General features: G+C 53.0%; 1 protein-coding gene across 2 annotated transcripts in view; it reads left to right on the forward strand.

Moving 5' to 3' along the window:
* Positions 1 to 20,448, forward strand: part of SH3GL1 (SH3 domain containing GRB2 like 1, endophilin A2) — a 28,737-nt gene that overhangs the window by 4,493 nt on the left and 3,796 nt on the right. For both annotated transcript variants that reach the window (XM_077788811.1, XM_077788812.1), the window contains exons 2-8: positions 13,834 to 13,902; positions 14,696 to 14,768; positions 15,262 to 15,405; positions 17,583 to 17,716; positions 18,694 to 18,852; positions 19,213 to 19,316; positions 19,967 to 20,091. In XM_077788811.1, coding sequence (XP_077644937.1) covers positions 13,834 to 13,902; positions 14,696 to 14,768; positions 15,262 to 15,405; positions 17,583 to 17,716; positions 18,694 to 18,852; positions 19,213 to 19,316; positions 19,967 to 20,091 — 808 coding nt within the window. The remainder of the gene's footprint in view (positions 1 to 13,833; positions 13,903 to 14,695; positions 14,769 to 15,261; positions 15,406 to 17,582; positions 17,717 to 18,693; positions 18,853 to 19,212; positions 19,317 to 19,966; positions 20,092 to 20,448) is intronic.

Here is a 20,448-nt window from a genome sequence, read left to right on the forward strand (position 1 = left end):
GAGCCTCCTGCCAACCTCTGTCCCCCAGCAGCTGGTGTTTCTGTATTAACATTAACCTGGGCTGGATTCTCCTGCAGCTCCTGGGTTGATTTTTTTTCACATTCCTCTGCTTTTGAGGCTGGGGGAGAGCTGAATTTGCTGGGGTGACATCCTCCAGTCTGCTTCCATGCCAGAGCATCCTCCCCTGGCTCCCTGCAGCTGCACAGATCCCTGCAAGGGGACAGTGATTTATTAAAAAAATACGGATATTGATCTGGTACCAATATCCAACTGTGACGGACAAAAACTCTCTAACAGTTTAAAGTTAGAAAGTGATTTATTAAAAAAATATGGATATTGATCTAGTACCGATATCCAACTGTGAGGGACAAAAACTCTCTAACAGTTAAAATTAAAAAGTGTGTGTTTATTGTGTGTGGGATAGCTCCCAAATCCACACCACACCTCTCAGGTGATTACAGAGCCCTTTTATCCATCCAAGTGTTGAATACCCAAAATACAAATACATATTCATCATTTTGGTACATCCCATTCCCCGCTTCATATGCTAATTACTCCAAAAGCTATTTAGGTATGCATAGTTTATCTCTTGAAATGGGTGGGTGTCCCTTTCATGGGGAGGGGTCCCAAAATGAGGAAGTCAATGAAGTCTTCCTCGTTCTGACCTTTCTACCTTTTCAATGCAAATATGACAAATGAACTCTTGGTAGAACTCCCATTTTTTGTCTTCAATTGGTTTCAGAACAGAGGAGGCCCCCAGTTGTCTTATGTTCCTAAAAGCAATTTGTCAGTTTGTGTATTCTTCATTATAAACCCAGCTAACTAAACATTGTGCTGACAAGCAATCAGTTATTAGTTAATTACTAACTCCTAACTTCATCAAGGCCTACTCATTTATTGTTATTATTTTAATTAACTCTAGTAAGGCTTATTTCTAACTAAAATCTTAGCTCTCCTAAAATCTCTAAATTCCTTAAAATTTACGTTTCAACAGGGCTCAGTCTGCCACGCAGCAAGTGACAGGAGGGAGCAAACGGCCCCAGTGAGGCTGAAATCTGATATTAATGCAAATTTTTTCCATGGAAAAGGTGCTCAGGCATTGAACAGGCTGCCCAGGGCAGTGGTGGAGTCGCCATCCCTGAAGTGTTCAAAAACCAGGTGGATGTGGCACTTGGGGACACGGTGGTGAACCTGGGCTGGACTCAGTGGCCCTAAAGCTCTTTTCCAAGCTCACCCATTCCACAATTCCACGTGTGGCAGGTGGAAAGCAGAGGCTGAGTGTCCCCAAACCTCTTGGGGACAGGGGTGAGGTGCCAGTGCATCCCCTCGGGGCTGGCTGGTGCTGACTGGACACTCACAGAGCTGCCTCTGCCACATCCAGGGATAAAAAAACTGCAGCCAGGATATTTTCCTGTGGATTCCCTCTCCTTTCCCAGGGTGATGTGAATCAAAACCCTCTTCCTGCATTGCTGGTCAATCATTGTTGCAGCTGAGCAGCCCCAAAACCAAGCAGGTTTCATTTTTGCAGGATTGTTTCTCTCTATAAATTGACTTTTTCCCCCCGCTTTAAGGTTGTTTTTGCAGCTGTTGGGCTCTGACAAGAACGGGAGCTGCGATTCCTGGAAGGCAGAGGCAGAAAACAGAGCTGGGCAAGTCCAGCTCTGCACATCCTGCTCTGTTTGCTGCTGTCAGCCAGGGAAAGTGTTATCCTGTGCTTGCAGCTGGGGGAATCTGGGCTGAGGGCAGGATCCGTGCCTCAGGGGGGTCGTGTGCTGCTGGGATGCTGAATCCAGCCACGAAACGATGGATTTATCCAGCTGATTGCACAGGGGGATGCTTCCTGCATGAGCAAAAGGAAATCCTTCCTCCCCCTTTTCCCTGCTGCTGCTTTCCTCCAGGGAAAGAGCAAAATGGGGATGAGCTCAGGCAGCTTGCCTTGTAAAAGCTGATTCATTTCTTTAGCACTTTCTATTTTTAATTTATTTTTCCTCCTTCTTCCTCCTCTCCCTCATCCCTGCACAGGGGGATGCTTCCTGCATGAGCAAAAGGAAATCCTTCCTCCCCCTTTTCCCTGCTGCTGCTTTCCTCCTGGGAAAGAGCAAAATGGGGATGAGCTCAGGCAGCCTGCCTTGTAAAAGCTGATTCATTTCTTTAGCACTTTTTATTTTTTATTTTTCCTTCTTCTTCCTCCTCTCCCTCATCCCTGCACAGGGGGATGGTTCCTGCATGAGCAAAAGGAAATCCTTCCTCCCCCTTTTCCCTGCTGCTGCTTTCCTCCTGGAAAGAGCAAAATTGGGATGAGCTCAAGCAGCCTGCCTTGTAAAAGCTGATTCATTTCTTTAGCACTTTTTATTTTTTATTTTTCCTTCTTCTTCCTCCTCTCCCTCATCCCTGCATATGCCAGTGCCTTTTGCCAGGGCTCCCAGCCCCATCCCTGTGGGAATAGCAGGGGATGGGGAGGGAGCAGGGCAGCTCCTCCTGCCTGGGGCTGCAGAAATCCCAAATCCAGTGCCAAAATCCCAGCCTGCTGTCTGCTGGGATGCGAGGGGCTGACCCTGCTGTCCCTCCCAGGCAGGATGGAGAGCTGCTGAAAAGCCCAGAAATGAAAGAAATCCCGAATCCAGATGGTTTTGGCTGTGTAATTCCAGCTGAATTCATTCACATGGAAACTCAGCACTGCACATCCCAGCCCTGCTGGTGTTTCATAAAACCCTGAGGTCGCTGTCCTTGCTCCTTCCCACCCTTAACTGCACGGATTAATCCAGCCTGGGATGTGATGCCTGCAGGAGGCTGATCCTGATTTTTTCCTGTGGATCTGCTCCCTCTGAGCTGAGCCAAGGCTGTGTCCCAGCCTTCCTCCCTGGATCAGTTGGGAAAAATCCAACTCATGGCTCTGGGAAAGCCCCACAGCATCCCAGAGCTTCCCTTTTCCTCAGCTGCTCCATGACAGGACCTAGTGCAGGATCCAGCCCATCTTGGCCTCTCCTTGTGATTATAAAAGTGATAATTAATTATTTTTTTAAACAGATTTCCTTTTCCTGTTCCCCTCAGCCCCATCCCTTCAGTCAGTGATCCCGTGGCTTTCAGGAAAAGTTCCTGTGGCAGGAAAGGGCCCAGACTCAGAGCTGGGGCTTCCTCTCCTGTTTTTGGGGCTGGGAAGTGCCCAAAGTCCTGGAGAATCCATCAGGATTGCTCCTGCCTCCAGGAAAAACCTTGTAACTCCCTCTCCCAGCATTGCCACCAATAGCTAATTAATAGAACCAGTCCTTTTAAAGCCATTGGGAATTTTAGGATCTCCTAATGCCTGGCTGTTAATAAAGTTCATGGTACTGTCGCTAATTAAATTGCTTTTCTGCTCCAAAGGAAAAAAAAAAAATGAGTTAAACATCTCCATAATGAAATTCTGTCTTTGAGACAGAAGGTTAAATTTACATGATTAAAGCTTTAAAGGGCTTTTCCTAATTGAGAAAATGCTTCATAATTCATCCTAGAGCCTGAAAACCCGGCTGCACCCCCTGGCTGGGCCAGACTTTATTCTCCAGTGATAATTTATGAACCACTTTCCTGACCAAACCTGCTTTGGCATCCCAAGATTAGCTACATTTAAACTTAAATTTTCCCATTTTCACGATGAAAAAGGCAGGAAAAGGGTAAACAATTATCTACACCTGAAATAATTCCACTACAGAAGATGCTGGGTTGTTGTTTTTTTTTTTCCCCTGATTTTCTTCCCTGGCTTAGGAAGAATTTGTTTTGCTGCTGACGTGTGTCTGTGGTTCTGAGGGAGCAGGGGCAGCACAAATCCGGAGTGCCAGATGTTGGAGGAGCTCCTGTCCCAGTAAAGCTCCTCCTGGTTGCACTGGGGGAGTTAAAAAGGGCAAAAGCTTTGGCTTTTTGTGCCTGCCTGGGATAAAACATCATCCAAATGTCACCTCCCAGGATTTCTGAGCCACCCTGGAAGCTGCCAGAAGCTCTGAGATGTGGGGAATGATTTTTATCCCAATTAAACCATCCCAAAATGAATCTCAATGTGCAGTGAGGAAAAAAAAAAACAAACCCAGATTCAGCAGCATTTTGGAAGCTGCCAGAAGCTCTGGGACATGGGGAATGATTTTTATCCCAATTAAACCATCCCAAAATGAGTCTCAGTGTGCAGTGAGATAAAAAAAAAACAGGTTCAGCAGCATTTTGGATGGGCTGGAAGCTGCCAGAAGCTCTGGGACGTGGGGAATGTCTTGGTGCAGAGCTCTGGAGGAGCTGCTGCAGGACTTTGATCCAACCCTGGCAGCTTTAGGGATGCTGTGGTCACTCCTTCCCACTCTCCCCTTCCTTAGGATGCTCTGCTCTGCTCTGATAGCCACGGAGCTTTTCCTAGAATTCAAAGGAGTGAGGAAAATCAGTGTTTAGGCATTTCTGTCCCCTTTGATGCTGTGCCTGCTCCCCAGTGAAGGAGCTCTCCCAGCCAGCCCACGCCAGCAGCAGGACTTTGCCTTCCTTTGGGGGGGATTTGGGTTTTTTTTTTGATCTCCCTGCTGGCTGTAGAGCCGTGTCCCAGCAGTTCTTCGTGTCCCATCACCCTGCAAATCCAGAGTTTTCCTGGCTCCTTCCCAGCTCCCGACAGCCTCTTGCCTCCTGCTGTATCCTCGCTTTGGGTGAGCCCAGCACCTCAAGGAGGTGTTTTTCCTGGTTTTCACAGGGAGCAGAAATCCCTTTTTTCTGCTTGGTGTTCCTTCCAAGGATTTACAGGTGTCTTACACCCTCCTTTCCCTCTTTTCCCCCTTGTTTCTTGGGAAATCCCTCCGAGCACCGTGTGGGCCGACCCTCCAAACGCTGACTGCAGGACAAGGCTGCTCGCCCTGAAGCTTTGCAGCTGGGAAAAACAAGAATTGTGATTCCTGGGAAGCACTTTTAGTGCTTTGCACTTCTCTGTCCCATCTCAGGAGCCTCCTTGGAGGGCGAGGAGCTGCTGGCTCTGCTGCCCCAGGGCTGGGGCTGGGTGGAGCTGCCCAGGAGTGATGGCTCAGCAGCTTTGGGAAAGCCAGGCTGTGATTCACTGGGATGGGACACGGGCAGGCTGTGCAGGAAGTCTGCTTGCAAGGCAAATATTCCATGTTTCCCCTCAGTTTGGTGAGCTTCCTCTCAATTGCTGAAGTCACTGGAAGTGTGTGAGGGGAGAGAGGAGCTGCTGCTGCTCTGTTGTAAATGCAGGTGAAGCCAGTGGGGAGAAATGACAATGTCTGACTCAATTCAGAAGGGTGAATTATTTCTTTATTTTAACTGTGCTAAAATACATTAATATACTATATAAAAGGAGGATACTCAAACTCCATACTAATTTCTCTAACTCTCACACAACTTGTAACCCTCTCTGAGAGTCCAGCCCCAGGTGGGTTGGATTGGCCACCAGGCTCAAACAATCCTCACCAGAATCCAACCAAGCATCACCCCAGGTAAACAATTCTCCAAACACATTCCACATAGGAAAAACAAAGAGCAGAAATAGAAATTGTTTTCTTTTTCATTTCTCTCCGTGCACCTCTATGAAAAATCCTGAGAGGGGCAGAAATGTGCTTGCCACACTGCTCCATACGTGTTGGTGTTTTCCCTGGAACTTGACCCAATTCCATGATTTTTTTTTTTTCCCAGCTGAGCAGAAATTGTGTCTGGTTTGGTTTGGAGCGCGTGAGAATTAATAACAGGAGAAAACAGGTTGCAAATGGCTGTTGGGAGGTGCCTCCATCCCTCCAGCACGAGCATTCCAAGACTCCTATGGAAACCTTCATCCTTTGGGATGAGACTTCTCTGCAGGGAGGGTTGTGCCCTTCTCTGTCTCCTGCTGGCAAAAAGAGCTGCGAGCTCACCCCAGCGAGCAGGCAGCCTGCTAACCAGGGCTCCCAGGCAGGGTTTGAGCTCTGCAGCCCAGGAGAGGAGGAATTCCCAAAGGCAGGAAGGAGCAGCTGCATTGCAGAGCATCCTCCCAGTGCCCTTGGCTGCCTGCTGCTGCTGCTGCTGCTGCTGCAATCCTGGGTTTGCCTTTAATTCCCCCTGCCCTCATTCCTGCAGCCCATCTGCTGGATGGAGATGAGTCACCCGATCCTGAGGAGGAGGAGGAGGAGGAGGAGGAGGGCTGGCAGGTGGCTCCAGGAGAGCCGCCTGTGCAGTTCTTCCCTGTGCAGCTCTTCCTTGCCTTTTCCATAGGATAAGCTCACGACCCGAGGTCCCTGGGAAGCCTTTCCTCCTGGGCAGAGGGAAGGGAAGGAGCTGTTCATTGTTCCAGCCTGACCTTCCTGCTCCAGATCAAGGAATTCCTGTGGTGCTCTGGGGAGGGGAGAGATCTCCGTCTCAGCTGCTGAGGGGGTGGGAAGCTCGGGCTGTTCTGAGACACGTTTTCCCTGAGCACGTGTCTGGAGGCAGCCAAGCACCTCAGGTGCCTTGGCACGAGTGTTTTCCGAGCCAGACATTCCGTGGTTCCATGGTGGAGCTCATCCCCAGCACTTGGGTGCAAGGCTCAGCCAGGACTGGAAGATGGGAGTGGGAAAAACACAAGGAAGGAGCTGCAGGAGGAGGCTGAGGGTTGGCTGATGGGGTGGAAATGTTCCTGGGAGCTGTTCCTCTGGAAGATCTGACAGTAGAGTGCCTGGTGGGGTGTCCAGGTGCCCCCAGGCAGGTCAGATCCATAGGGATCCATCTGGAGCCAGCAGCAGGGTGTGCTTAGAGGGGCTGGAGCTGAGAGCTCTGGCTGCTGTTCCTCCTCCTCCGGTTTGCCAGGAGGGGATGTGAGAAATCCCCGGGTCACGGCGTGGTTTGGGTTGGAAGGGACCTTGCAGGTCCCACAGTCCCACCCTGCCATGGCAGGGACACCTTGGACTGTCCCAGGCTGCTCCAGGCTCCATCCAAGCTGGCCTTGGGCACTGCCAGGGATGGGGCAGCCTCTGGGAGCTTGGGAGCATGCCTCCCTCCTCCAAGGCTGGAGGCAATTGTTCCTCCCCTGCTCTGCACAATAAACACTGGGATCTGTTTTCTTCTGCTCAAAGTAGGTCAGGAGCTGCTCAGACCAGTGTGAGCTGGGCTGTGGGTGTGCCCAGCTCGCCCCAAGCTGGGCTGCTGCTGCTCTGGGGCAGGCACCAGGGCTGGGATCCTGGGATGGGATCCTGGGATGGGATCCTGGGATGGGGTCCTGGGATGGGATCCTGGGATGGGGTCCTGGGGTGGGATCCTGGGATGGGATCCTGGGATGGGATGATCCCACCAGGGCTGGGATCCCGGCATGGGCTGAGATCCCAGGATGGGCTGAGCCCACCAGGACTGGGATCCTGGGATGGGATCCTGGGATGGGGTCCTGGGATGGAATCCTGGGATGGGATCCTGGGGTGGAATCCTGGGATGGGGTCCTGGGATGGAATCCTGGGATGGGATCCTGGGATGGGATGATCCCACCAGGGCTGGGATCCCGGCATGGGCTGAGATCCCAGGATGGGCTGAGCCCACCAGGACTGGGATCCTGGGATGGGATCCTGGGATGGGATCCTGGGATGTGCTGGGATCCAGGGCTGGGAACCCAGGATGGGCTGAGATCCAGGGCTGGGCTGTTCCCACCAGGGCTGGGATCCTGGGATGGGGTCCTGGGGTGGGGTCCTGAGATGGGCTGAGCCCACAGGGATGGGATCCCAGGATGGGCTGAGCCCACCAGGGCTGGGATCCTGGGATGGGATCCCAGGATGGACTGAGCCCACCAGGGCTGGGATCCTGGGATGGGCTGAGCCCATCAGAGCTGGGATCCTGGGATGGGATCCTGGGATGGGATCCAGGGCTGGGCTGTTCCCACCAGGACTGGGATCCCGGGGTGGCCCAGGACACCTCCCAGGACCAGCTGGTTCTGCAGGGAGCTGCGTGGCAGCAGAGCCATGTGGGGCACTCCAGGAGAACCCCCAGGCTTTTCCCGGCGCTGCAGCTGGGCTGCTGTGTTTTTCCAGGAGGTTTTGGGATCTTTCCAGCCCTGCCATTGCCAGGCCCCACTGGCTGAGTGGCTGAAGGCCCGTGCTGTGTTCCCAGGCTCACACACACCCCCGGAGCTGGGCAGGGTCACGTTGGCTCTGCAGGATGATGGGCATGACCCAAAACGAAGCTGAATGCCCAGAGTCACACCCTGCCAAGCTGGGGAGGTGCTGGTGCCTCTGTTTAGGTTTTATGGAGCATCCCACAAATCTGTGCCATTGGGCACGATTAAACTGGGCACCAGCAATCCCAGTTAACCCCGGGTTTCCTTCACTCCTCCTCCTGTGCTGAGCTTTGGGGGTTCAGAACATTCCCACCCCTTTTTCCCTGGGTTTGTGGGCTGGCTTTTCACCCTGGGCTGGGATGAAGGGAGCCAGGGTAGAGCTGCTTCTCTCTTTGCTCATCTGTGGGTTTCTTTCTGTGTTTCTTGAGGGGAACTTGCTGTTGGGAGGGTGGAGGGGAGGAAGAGGAAGGCTTTGATACCCCAGAGTCTGCAGGAATAAGGTTTTCAGTCGACTGTAGGGAACTGTTTTGATTGCAAGGATGGCGAATGTTTGATGTGTTATAAATAGAGCTGACTGCGATGGGAAAAAAAAGAAAGTGAGTTTAAAAAAAGCCCTGATTTTTGGGCTTCTCTTGGTGTGTTTTGCTTGTTTGAGGCTGAGGGAATTAGGGATAATTTCCCATTTTAAAATATTTAAAGGCTGGAGAGCAAAATAGCAAAATGAGGTCTGTGAAATCCCGTGGGGAAGCTGGTGATCAGCAGAGAATAACACGGATTTGGGCTCGCTCATCCACGAGCTGGGCAGATGAGACCTTCAGGGTGGCTGTGCTGGAATTCTGCCCTTCTCCAGCTTTTGAGGAGCTCCTCAGCAGGGGAATTTTGGCTGCTGGCACCTTCCCAGGTTTATCAGGAATTTTGCTGATGCTGCAGCCCAAAAATCACCTTTTATTCTCTCCACCTGAAGCGATGCAGGAATTCCCCAGCTGGGACTGCCCAGCTCTGCTCCCAAAATCCCTCCTAACCTTCCGTGCTCCCGAATTTCCCCAGGCACATCCCAGCCAGACTCCTGGGAGCCGGGAGCAGCTGTGCAGCATTCCCACCTTCCTTCCCCAGTCCAGCTGCCAGGAGGATCCCTGGGCATCCCTCCTGGCCCCTCTCCATGCACACACACCATTCCTGCCTCTCCCCTGGCCACCCTGGCTCCTTCCAGCAGCAGCTCTTTCCTTCCCGAGATCTTCCCCCACAAGGGGAAGTCAGGATTGCTGCCATTCCCACGCCCCTGCCAAGGAATCTGAAGGAATTCCCCAAAATGAAGCTCCAAAATGAAGCTGTGGAGCATGGCTGGAGGAACCTTGGGTGGAGAGGGGCTGTCTCCAATCCCTCTGGTTAAGCCCTGACAAGGAATCTGCCAAGGAATCTGAAGGAGTCCCCTGTGAGCTCCAAAATGAAGCTGTGGAGCAGCTTTGGGTGGAGAGAGGCTGTGTCCAATCCTTCTAGATGACCCCTGACAAGGAATCTGCAGGAATCCCCCATGAGCTCCAAAATTAAGCGTGGCTGGACAAGATTTGGGTGGAGAGGGGCTGTGTCCAAACCCTCTGGATGAGCCCTGCCAAGGAATCTGAAGGAATCCCCTGTGAGCTCCAGAATGAAGCATGGCTGGAGCAGCTTTGGATGGAGAGGGGCTGTGTCCAGTCCCTCTGGATGAGCCCTGCCAAGGAATCTGCAGGAATCCCCCAAAATGAAGCTCCAAAATGAAGCTGTGGAGCATGGCTGGAGCAGCTTTGGGTGGAGAGAGGCTGTGTCCAGTCCCTCTGGATGAGCTCTCCTGATGATGAGCCTGGCTGGATGCTGAGCTCCCAGGAACCTGGGGCACCTCCCTGCACCCCCACCTCAGGCTGGAGCCATCTGGGGCCCATTTGAGCTGCATCCTTTTAATTAAACCCAGCTGGGAGCGAGCGGGGTGTGCTCCTGCCTCCTCAGCTGATGGACACAGGCTCCCTCACCTCTCACCTCCCTGTGGGTGGAATTCCAGGTGAAATATCTGCCAGGAGCAGCCAAGTGGCACAGATTGTGCCAGCTGCAGCGCCCTGGGCCAATATTTGCTCTGGGAAGTGTTTGGCCAAAGGCTCTTGCTGCTCCCAGGGTGAACCCATTGGATGTTTCCCCATCCAGAAACCAGGGAGGCCAGACTTGTTCTGCTCTTCCACTCCCAGGGAATGGTTTGGTTTGGTTTGGTTTGATTTGGTTTGCTTTGCTTTGCTTTGCTTTGGTTTTTAACCATTTCCATGTCTGCTCTCACCATCCTTTCCCAGTCTGGCTTCGGGAGAGGTGAGATCCCAACCAGGGGAGCAGGGATGTATCCCAAACCTTCTCCTGGCTGCTCAAGAAATCAAAATGTAGAAGAATTGTCAGCACATCCTCCAAAAAGTCCCATGGCTGCTTCCTGGGGGAAGGGCTGCTGGGATCTGCAGCGCCAGCATTCCTCCAACTGCTTTGCAGTTCCCTTAGGCCAAACAATGTATGGATAAACCCTTCCTTCCTTCCTTCCTTCCATCCATCCATCCATCCATCCTGGAGAGGCCAGGGCAAGGCAGCCACCCCCTTCCCATCCCTCCCAGGCCCTTTGTGGGCAGCACAATGGGGATGCACAATGGGGCACCTTGGAAATTGGGCTCCCTGAGTGTGGTGAGGCTCCAGCTTAAACCAGGAGCTGCTGACAGCTCCTCCAGGCTCGTGTCTGGGGGGATCTGTGTTGGTTTGTCTCCCTTCCTGATGGGTTTGGGGGATGTGGGGGTGGATTCCCTCCTCCTCTCCTCCCGTGCTGACGCCTCCCACTTTAATTAGAGCCAGCAGGGAGAGAACCTCAATCTTATTATTCCCTCCCAGCAGGGCAGCAGCAGCACTTCTTGGACGTCAAAAGGAGGATTAAATTAGTCTGGAAATGAGGGGGTTTTGCTTCCTTCACTTCCCTGGGCTTTCCAGAGGGTGTGGAGCCTCCGGAATGGCTGTGGGGATGGATTCTGGCAGCCTGGCAGGCGAGCTCTTCAGAGCAGAGTCCTGGCAGGGGTTATTTGTTATTCACAGCTTCCCAAGCCACAAATCCTGGGAGAAAAGTGGGATTGGAACTGCTTGGGATGGCTGCACCCTTCCCAGGTGTGTTAGGGCACAGAGAAGGTTTCTGGGGGTGCCACCTTGGTGGAGGGGATCCCGTTCTGGCAGCGGGATTCTTGGCAGGGGACAGGGGCAGAGCTGAGCCCTGCTGAGCTTGGCCTGGCAGCTGCTCCTGGGGTGTTTTCCAGGCTCCAGAGAGAAGTGTGCCTGGCCAGCTCGGGGCTGGGGGGTGTGCTGGCACCCCTGGTGTCTAAGGAAAGCAGGAAATCCCACTGGGATGGGTTCTCCATCTGCTGGGAGTGATGGGATCTGTCCCCTGGAGCTGCTGCCGAGGGCTGCACAGGAGCAGGGAATGGGAGCAGGGATTGAGAGCAGGGATTGAGGAGCAGGGAATGGGAGCAGGGAGCAGGGATTGAGAGCAGGGATTGAGAGCAGGGAATGGGAGCAGGGAAGCAGGGATTGGGGAACAGGGAATGGGGAGCAAGGAGCAGAGATTGCCCAGCCTGGTTCACTCTGGCTGTGTCCTGTGTCCCTTATCAGAGGGTGAGAGTAGGAGAGTGAAATCCAGAGCTGGGTGAACCAGGAGAGCTTTCCTTCCTTTCCTCTCTCGTTTTCCTTTCCTATTTCCCCTTCCCTTCCCTTCCCTTCCCTTCCCTTCCCTTCCCTTCCCTTCCCTTCCCTTCCCTTCCCTTCCCTTCCCTTCCCTTCCCTTCCCTTCCCTTCCCTTCCCTTCCCTTCCCTTCCCTTCCCTTCCCTTCCCTTCCCTGGGGCTTGTTTGGTGTCTCCAGGTGCTTCTGAACCCGTTTAATTCCCTAAAGAGATCCCTCTTCCTCAGAAAACATCCAGTCCCATTTTGTATCCTCATGGGAGCAGGAGTGTTCCAGAGGAAGAAAGCCTCGATAAAAATCAAATATTTGATGTTGAAGTAAACAAACCCGATTGTTCCTTCAGATCTGGAGTTTTCAGCACAGACAGGAGGAATCCTGGCAATGCCCCGGGGCAGGCGTGGAGCCCTGGGAGCCACTGCCAGCTTTCCCAGAGCACTTTGGATGTCTGGATGGGGAATTTGCTGTTGTCTGGGGCAAAATAATCACTAATTGCTCCCCACGACTCCCTGAGGGAGGGTGGAGCCAGGTGGGGGTCGGAACAACAGGACAGGAGGAAACGGCCTCAAGTTGCACCAGGGAAGGTTTAGATTGGAAATCAGGGAAAATTTGTTCATGGAAAGGGTGGCCAGGCATTGGCACAGCTGCCCAGAGCAGTGCTGGAATCCCCACCCCTGGAGGTGTCCAAAAAACACACGGATGTGGCACCTGGGGACATGGCTTAGGGGTGGACATGGTCGGACTCCACGGTCTTGGAGATCTTTTCCAACCTCAGGCATGATTCCAATTTTGGCCAGTTCCCATTCCTGCATCCCCAGGCAGTGCAGGGGCTGGGAGGGGAACATTGCCCTGCCTGGGCTGCAGGGAAGGACACTTTGGGGTGGGTTGCTGGGGCCATTGGTTGTTGGAATCTGAGGTATTGATGATTTTGGGATTGTAAAAGTCTCTGTCTTTCTGCCCCACTGCCAAATCAAAGCCATAATTGGTCTGTGCTGGTTTCCAGGTTGTTTATTCTGTTGATCTCTCACATGTTCTGCTGCCCTGCCCAGCTCTGTCCTGCAGGGCAGCGTGTGGGGCTCTGCCCTCAGTGGGATGTGACAAACATTAAATACCAGAAACTCCCTGGGCTGCATTTACAAGAACGTGCCAATATCTGTCACCTACGTTGGACAGTGTGTCCCCAGCCTGAACCAACAGGAAAATGCCAACACCACAGTGAGACATGGAGGGCATGAAGAAGGAGAAAAAGGACAAGGCACACCCAATTTCCTCCATCTTGTCCCCTTTGGACCCCTCATCTAGAATCCTAAAATTTTACTTTTGCACCCGTGCCACACTTAATTATTACTGATATCAAACCCTCAGAGCTGGTAATTGATCCTGTAAGATTGAAAACTCTTTTCCATGGACAGAGATCACAGCCAGTGTCTCTGGGGGCTCTGCCCAGGGGGTTCTGACCCCTGCCAGGGTCCCAGACTTGCCAGGGCAGCCAGAGGGAAGCTCTGCATTCCCACATTTGGTCACCCCTGGGCAGGGAACGCTGCAGGTCAGGGCCTGGGGCTGTTCTTGCACTGGAGGATCCCCTCAAAAGCTGCTGAGGCTTTCCCATGAAATGAGCCTTGACTTCCCAGCTTGTCAAACGTCTCTGACAAAGAATTCCAGCCCCTGAGTTGCTCCAGCAGTTCCAGAGTGGTGTCTGTGCTCTCCCCAGGCTGCTCTGTGCTGCCTGCTGGGAGCTGAGCGTGTTCATTCCCTGTTCACTTGGATTTTGCCGTGTGTGAAGCTCAGTCCTTGGCTCCAAATGGAGCTGAGAGACGTTTGTGCTGCTTGTTTTTTCCCAGCTGGCGTCGGAGTTGGAGCCGTGGGCTGGGATTTTAGGGAGCTGTGGAGCTCCTGGTGGGTGAGGAACATCCTGCCTGAACCAAGCTTTGGGTGCTCAGGGATGTTTGGGGCTTTGGTGGGGTTTTTTTTGAGTGGCTTTGGGCTGTTCCTGCCACCTCCTTTCTCTTGCAGGTGCTGTGTGAGCATCCCTGTTGCCATTTTCTCCCAAGGAATTCCTCCTTGAGGTGGGAAGGTTCCATCAGTGCCTGACCCCCCTCCCTTGTTCTTTCTCCACAGCTGGTCAGCGAGAAGGTCGGAGGGGCCGAAGGGACCAAGTTGGACGATGACTTCAAAGAGATGGAAAAAGTGAGTGGGTGTCAGGATCTGTAATATTGATGATTCTGAGATTGTAAAAGTCTCTGTCTTTCAAAGAATCAGCCATAATTGGTCTGTGCTGGTTTCCAGGTTGTTTATTCTGTTTATCTCTCACATGTTCTGCTGCCCTGCCCAGCTCTGTCCTGCAGGGCAGCGTGTGGGGCTCTGCCCTCAGTGGGATGTGACAAACATTAAATACCAGAAACTCCCTGGGCTGCATTTACAATATAAATTGTAAATTTATTTTAAATTGTAACATCCCTCAGTGGGATGTGACAAACATTAAATACCAGAAACTCCCTGGGCTGGATTTACAAGAACGTGCCAATATCTGTCACCCACGTTGGACAGTGTGTCCCCAGCCTGAGCCAACAGAAAAATGCCAACCCCACAGTGAGACATGGAGGGCATGAAGAAGGAGAAAAAGGACAAGGCACACCCAATTTCCTCCACCTTGTCCCCTTTGCACCCCTCATCTAGAATCCTAAAATTTTACTTTTGCACCCGTGCCACACTTAATTATTACTGATATCGAACACTCAGAGCTGGTAATTGATCCTGTAAGATTGAAAACTCTTTTCCATGGACAGAGATCACAGCCAGTGTCTCTGGGGGCTCTGTCCAGGGGGTTCCTGACCCCTGCCAGGGTCCCAGGGCAGCCAGAGGGAAGCCCTGCATTCCCACAAGTGGGGAACCAGGGGAATCCCCAAAACCACCCCGTGGCTCCTGTGGGATTGGCTGAATCCCTGAGCTGATGCTCACTGGGCTCTTGTGTCTCCTGCAGAAAGTGGACGTGACCAGCAAGGCTGTGACAGAAGTTCTCACCAGAACCATAGAGTACCTCCAGCCCAACCCAGGTGAGGACCTGCACCTCTCCTGTCCCCTTCCCAGCTTTCCAGGGAGATCAGGGAGGTCCCTTTTGCTCCAGGTTTGGATCAGGGGGAGATCTGGGTACCCCTCCTTCCCTAAATCCAGGCTGCTGAGCTGGGATAGAACAGATGCAGCTAGAGAGGCCCTGAGGGGACCCGTTCTTCTCAGAATGTGCAGGGAAAATGGTGTTTGTGGGCTGGGAAGGGGTGGCTGGCTCTGTCAGCCCTGCATCCTTCCAACCAGCTGCTCTGAGAGCACTCCAGGGACCCTGGGAGGGCTGGGGAAACTCCTTTGGCCATTCCTGGCCAAGCAGTGGGGAACTATTTTTGCTTTCTGTCTTGGAAAAGAAGTGAGGAATATTTCTGGGGGATGGAGACAACGGAGCCTCTTGGCTTTGGGTGTAACGGGGAGGGGGGAAAAGACTTTCTGAGGGATGCAGGGAACACAGAGGTGGCAGAGGCTGAGGTGTTTGTGCGGCAGCTTCCAGAGCCAAGCTCACCATGCTCAACACGATGTCCAAGATCCGTGGGCAGGTGAAGAACCCCGGGTACCCCCAGTCCGAGGGGCTGCTGGGGGAGTGCATGATCCGCTATGGGAAGGAGCTGGGAGAGGATTCCAACTTCGGTGAGTGCCCCCCAGGACTGTGGAGGGGGAGTGGGGCCTTATCCATTTCGGAGGTGGAACTCTGAATTCTGAAAGGGTTTGGGTGAACTTTGAACACTGAACAAGTGTGTGGGGCTTAAAAGGGGTTCAGAAGCTTCCAGAGTGAGCAGATTCCAAGGGAAAGAGAGGAGGTTTAGATGGGATATTGGAAAAAATTCCTGCTTGTGAGGAGGGTGAGGCCCTGGCACGGGGTGCCCAGAGCAGCTGCAGCTGCCCCTGAATCCCTGGAAGTGTCCAAGGCCAGGCTGGAGCAGCCTGGGATAGTGGAAAGTGGGACTGGATGATCTTTAAGCTCCTTCCATCCCAAACCATTCTGTTATTCTGTGATCCCAGATATCCTGCATCTCAATCCACTTTCTTATTAAACACCGAGATAAATTTGCACATGAAATAAAAACTTCCCTCCAAACTGAGCAGAAAATCAGCAATGGGATGGAGCAAAATCGGGAGTTTCACAGAGCTCTTAAGGATCCCTTCCAAGCCAAACCTTGCTGTGATTCCATTGTGAGGCTGAAGCCAAGAAATCTTCTGGCTGTTCCTTGGAGCCACGTGTGACTGGCAGGGAGGAGGGGGTGAAGCCTTTTGGTGACATCAGTTTTAATCCCCAGCACACGTGATGGCCCCTGGCAGCACAGCTGGCTCTGCCAGGGCAGGGAGGAGCTGCCTTGCCTCAGGAAAATTAAAAACCTCTGGCTGCTTTTGGGGCTGACAGAGGATTTTGGAGATCCTGCCTGGCCAGCTCAGAGCTCTGCATCAATCCTGGCTCACAGGGACTGAGGAGAGCAAGGGAAGGAAGCTTTTAGGAGAGCACAACAAACTCTATTTCCTTAATGGCCTCCTTAAAGCAGCACTGAGGGCTCCATTCCCTCCCTTCCAGGTTTTTCAGAGTTATTACAAGTGAAATATCACTTCTGTTCTATTGATTTTTCCAGCTGGACAGTGGAGAGATGTTTTCCCTTGACTCTCTCTCTCTCACTCATGTATTTTCCTGTGTTCATGCACTGCTGAAATTGTTGTTTTGCCAAAGCTGCACAGGAATAATTTCATCTCTAAATGTTTTCTCTGCACTAAAAAGCCAGCACTGAATATGCTTTGCTGGCTTAAGTGTCAGAGTGGCCAGAGCTTTAGAAAAGGATGGACCTGAACAGGTTTCAGTGAGAGACTTCAAATGTGGGACTGTCCAAAGCCAGCTTGGAGCAACCTGGGACGGTGCAAGGTGGGACTCGATGGGCTTTAGGAACCTTCCAAGCCCACAATTCTGGGACCCAGCAGGGCTTGTGTGGGAACCCCAGGCTTCGTCTGGGGTCCCATGTGGTGGTGAAATTCCTCCTCCAACCCGTGATTCCAAAGAAAAACTGCACAGGCTCTTGTTGTTGGGTCTCAAGGCAGTTTATTGTGAGGTATCTAAAAGATTTTCTTTTCGGGCTGAGGCTGCTTGGTCAGCGGCCTGGGCAGAGGCACACACACACCCTGACATCCTCCCTGTCTGCTGTCTTCTTCTTCTCCCCCACCACCCAGGGCTGCTGCTATCTTTTATATGATATATTACATATTGCATGTTTATAGTTTTCCCCAATGCCTATTACCTATAGTAAATGGTGATTTTCTATCTTTTATATGGTACATTACGTGTTACATGTTTATAGTTTTCCCCCAATACCTACTACCTACATTACAAAGTGCTTTTCTACTCTAAACCAATCTGTGAGTGCCAACATCACCAAGAACATGGAGGCGAGGAAGAAGAAGGAGGAAGAACAGGATCAGCCCACTTTCCTCCATCTTAGAACTTCTGACCCCCATGTACAAAGTAAAACCCCCCCCTGGACAGGTGCTAAAACCCCCCTGTACAATACTAAAAAATTTCCCCTCTGTTTTGTAACTACTTTTACTATCCTATCTAACCCTTTGTGACTGCTTGTTCCACCTCCAAAGTTGGTAAGTCATTCCATGGCTCAAACCCAAAATCACAGCTGTTTGCAGCTGTGCCAGGGTCTCAGATGCTTCTGACCAAGGCCTGGAACCTCTAAAAATGTCTGAGGGACATTTTGAGTTCCGACAGAAGAAGGAAGAGATGTGAGGCAGATGCCTGGGCCTCAGGCTGTTTCATCCCCTTCTCCCTCTCCCTCTCCCTGCAGGGGATGCTCTCCTGGACGCTGGTGAATCCATGAAACGCCTGGCGGAGGTGAAGGACTCTCTGGACATCGAGGTCAAGCAGAACTTCATTGATCCCCTGCAGAACCTGTGTGACAAGGACCTGAAAGAGATCCAGGTAAACACCCCCATGGTTTTCTCTCATCTCCCTGCTCTCTGAGCATTTTGGCTCTTTGGGAGCGGAGCTGCCTGCTCTGGAGTGCTGGGAGCCAGGGGCTGGCAGGAATTCCCTGCACTGTGTGTGTTTTCTCCCTCCAGACTCTCTGGTATTTCCTCCCTGCCCAACGCTGCTCCTGCTGCTCCTGAGCAGCCCAAAAGGCTGCACGCAGGTTGGAATGGTTCTCCATTTGCCATGTGTGATGGAGGCTGCCATGGGGATACATCCCAAGCTCCCTTCTGGGCTTGCTGAAATGGGTTCTTAGTGCTGCGAGCTCCCAGATGGGATAAATTTGGGCTCCAAGCTCTGAGCAAGCTCCCCTCAGGTCTCTACTCAGCATCCCAAAGATCCCTCTGGGGTCTCACTGGGAGAACAGGGAGCTCAGCAGCTCCTGTGTGCTACACACAGACAAGTGCAGGCCTTGTAACAGGATCCATCCCGACCTCCAATTTCCCAGGGCAGTCTCTTGAGGGAGTTTTCACTGTCAGTGCTGTCCTGGGTGAAATAACCACCAAGGGCTGCCTCAGTGCCTGTGAAATAACCACCAAGGGCTGCCTCAGTGCCTGTCTGTCCCCATTTCCATGGGGCTGCTTTAAACATCCCTGCCCTAAGATCCAGGAGTGCAGTGCCCAGAACCCACATTCCTGCTGTCCAGAGATCCCTGCAGCTCCTGGGGAGCTGAAAGGAGCAGGACAGCTCTTCACCTTCCCAAAAAGCTTTGTGGGGAGCAGACCCGGGCCACTCTGCAGCCTTTTCCTCAGTGGAAAGGGTCTGGAATCATTCCCCCATCACACCCTGGGGCCTCTCTCCCACCTGGAGCAAAGGTGGGAGCCACAGGAGATCAGGTTTCTGACACCAATGAACTCAGCCTGTAACTGGAGCTGCCCTGCCAAGGTTCTGGCTTCTCCCCCTTCCCTGTTCTCTCCATCCTCCCCCAGCACCATCTCAAGAAGCTGGAAGGGAGGCGCCTGGACTTTGACTACAAGAAGAAGCGACAGGGCAAGATCCCTGACGAGGAGCTCCGGCAGGCCATGGAGAAGTTTGAGGAGTCCAAGGAAGTGGCAGAGACCAGCATGCACAACCTCCTGGAGACAGATGTGAGTGTGGGAGAGCAGAGCTGGGTTCTGTGTCCCTGGGGTGGGATCTCCTGAGGGAGGCACTGATTACACACCAATTCCCACTCCTCTCTTCCCACGTGTGATTCTGCTTTGGGAAAGCCCAGATTTGAGTGACGGGCCTTTGTTTAGCCCCTGACCCAGCTCTTGGCCAGAGCAGAGTCTGTGCCTGGCACCAAAATCGCTCCTCTGAGGGTGGTGAGGGTGGGTAACACAACTGGGAAGGGTTTGGGAATCCCAGAGTGGTAGGGAATGGTCTCAGCTGAATCCCAGAGCTCCTCCTGGGCAGTGCAGGGGTGCCCAGCTGGGAGCAGGTGCTGATGCCAGCCCCGTGTTGCCCAGATCGAGCAGGTGAGCCAGCTGTCAGCCCTGGTGGATGCCCAGCTGGATTACCACAGGCAGGCCGTGCAGATCCTGGACGAGCTGGCCGAGAAGCTCAAGCGCAGGTGAGTCCCTGGAAACCTCTGCAAACACCTGAATCCCCCTTGGAATGCCAGAATCCCACAGTGGATGGGGTTGGAAGGGATTTTGGGGCTCATGGAGCAGGGAGACCTTCCACTACCCCAGGTTGCTCTGAGCCCTGTCCAACCTAGCCTTGAAAAAGCCAATTCCTGTGGCTGCTCCAGGTGGGATTTGAATTTAGTTGGGTGTTGGGGGTCTGATCCAGCCCAAATCCGGGCTGAGGAAGTCTCATCCTGCCTCTCCTTCCTCAGCCTCCCCGCTCTGGGGAGGATCTGGCCATGCAGCCCTGCTGCTCTTCCCTCCTGGGAGAAACTGCAGAGTGGATCCAGCGCCTGCCCTGAGCTGGGAGGAGCTGGGAGGATCCTGCCAAGTCTGAGCTTTCAAACTACAGCACGAGTGTCCTCTGCTGGCCTGAATTCCTGAGCATTCCATAGCAAAACCTGGGATGTGTGGGCCCTCTCCAAACCCTGGGGAAGCCCCACATTCCAAAGGCTCCGGCACAGGGACTTGTGCAAATCCCTGTCTCCAAACCCCTTCCTGCCCTGTGCAGCCCCCCAGGAGGATAAACACCGTGTTGATCCCATCCTGTTCCATTCCTCACTGCGCTTTTCCACGTTTCTTTCCCCTGTCCCAGGATGAGGGAGGCTGCCTCACGTCCCAAGCGGGAATACAAACCCAAGCCCAGGGAGACCTTCGACTTCAGGGAGTCTGACCAGTCCAACGGGGGCTTCTCCTGCAACCCCACCCCCAAAGTCTCAGGTAATGCTGTCCCAGGTGTTCACTGCTGCCTCTGGAGCAGCCTCCCAGGGAAGGAGGGCAGCTCCTCTGCCTGCACAGGATGTTCCTGCTGTGGCTCTGGAAAACATCAGGAATGTCTCTAGATCGGGCTCTTGTCTCCTGGGACCCAGGAGCTTTTTGCTGTGTTGGCTTTGGGGATGTGCCAGAGGGGTCTCCAGCCTGGGCCTCTCGCTGTCAGTGCCAGACAGGAAAACTGAAGCCTCCCTCCCTCCTTGTCTTCCATCCCGCTGCATCCCTCCCTCCCTCCCTGATCCCGGCGGGTTCCTAACAGCATGGGGGCCCTGCTGTTTCTCCTAACAGATCCCTGCCTGTCCCCGT

This window comes from Lonchura striata, chromosome 28, assembly GCF_046129695.1.
Source record: "Lonchura striata isolate bLonStr1 chromosome 28, bLonStr1.mat, whole genome shotgun sequence".
Classification (NCBI taxonomy): domain Eukaryota; kingdom Metazoa; phylum Chordata; class Aves; order Passeriformes; family Estrildidae; genus Lonchura; species Lonchura striata.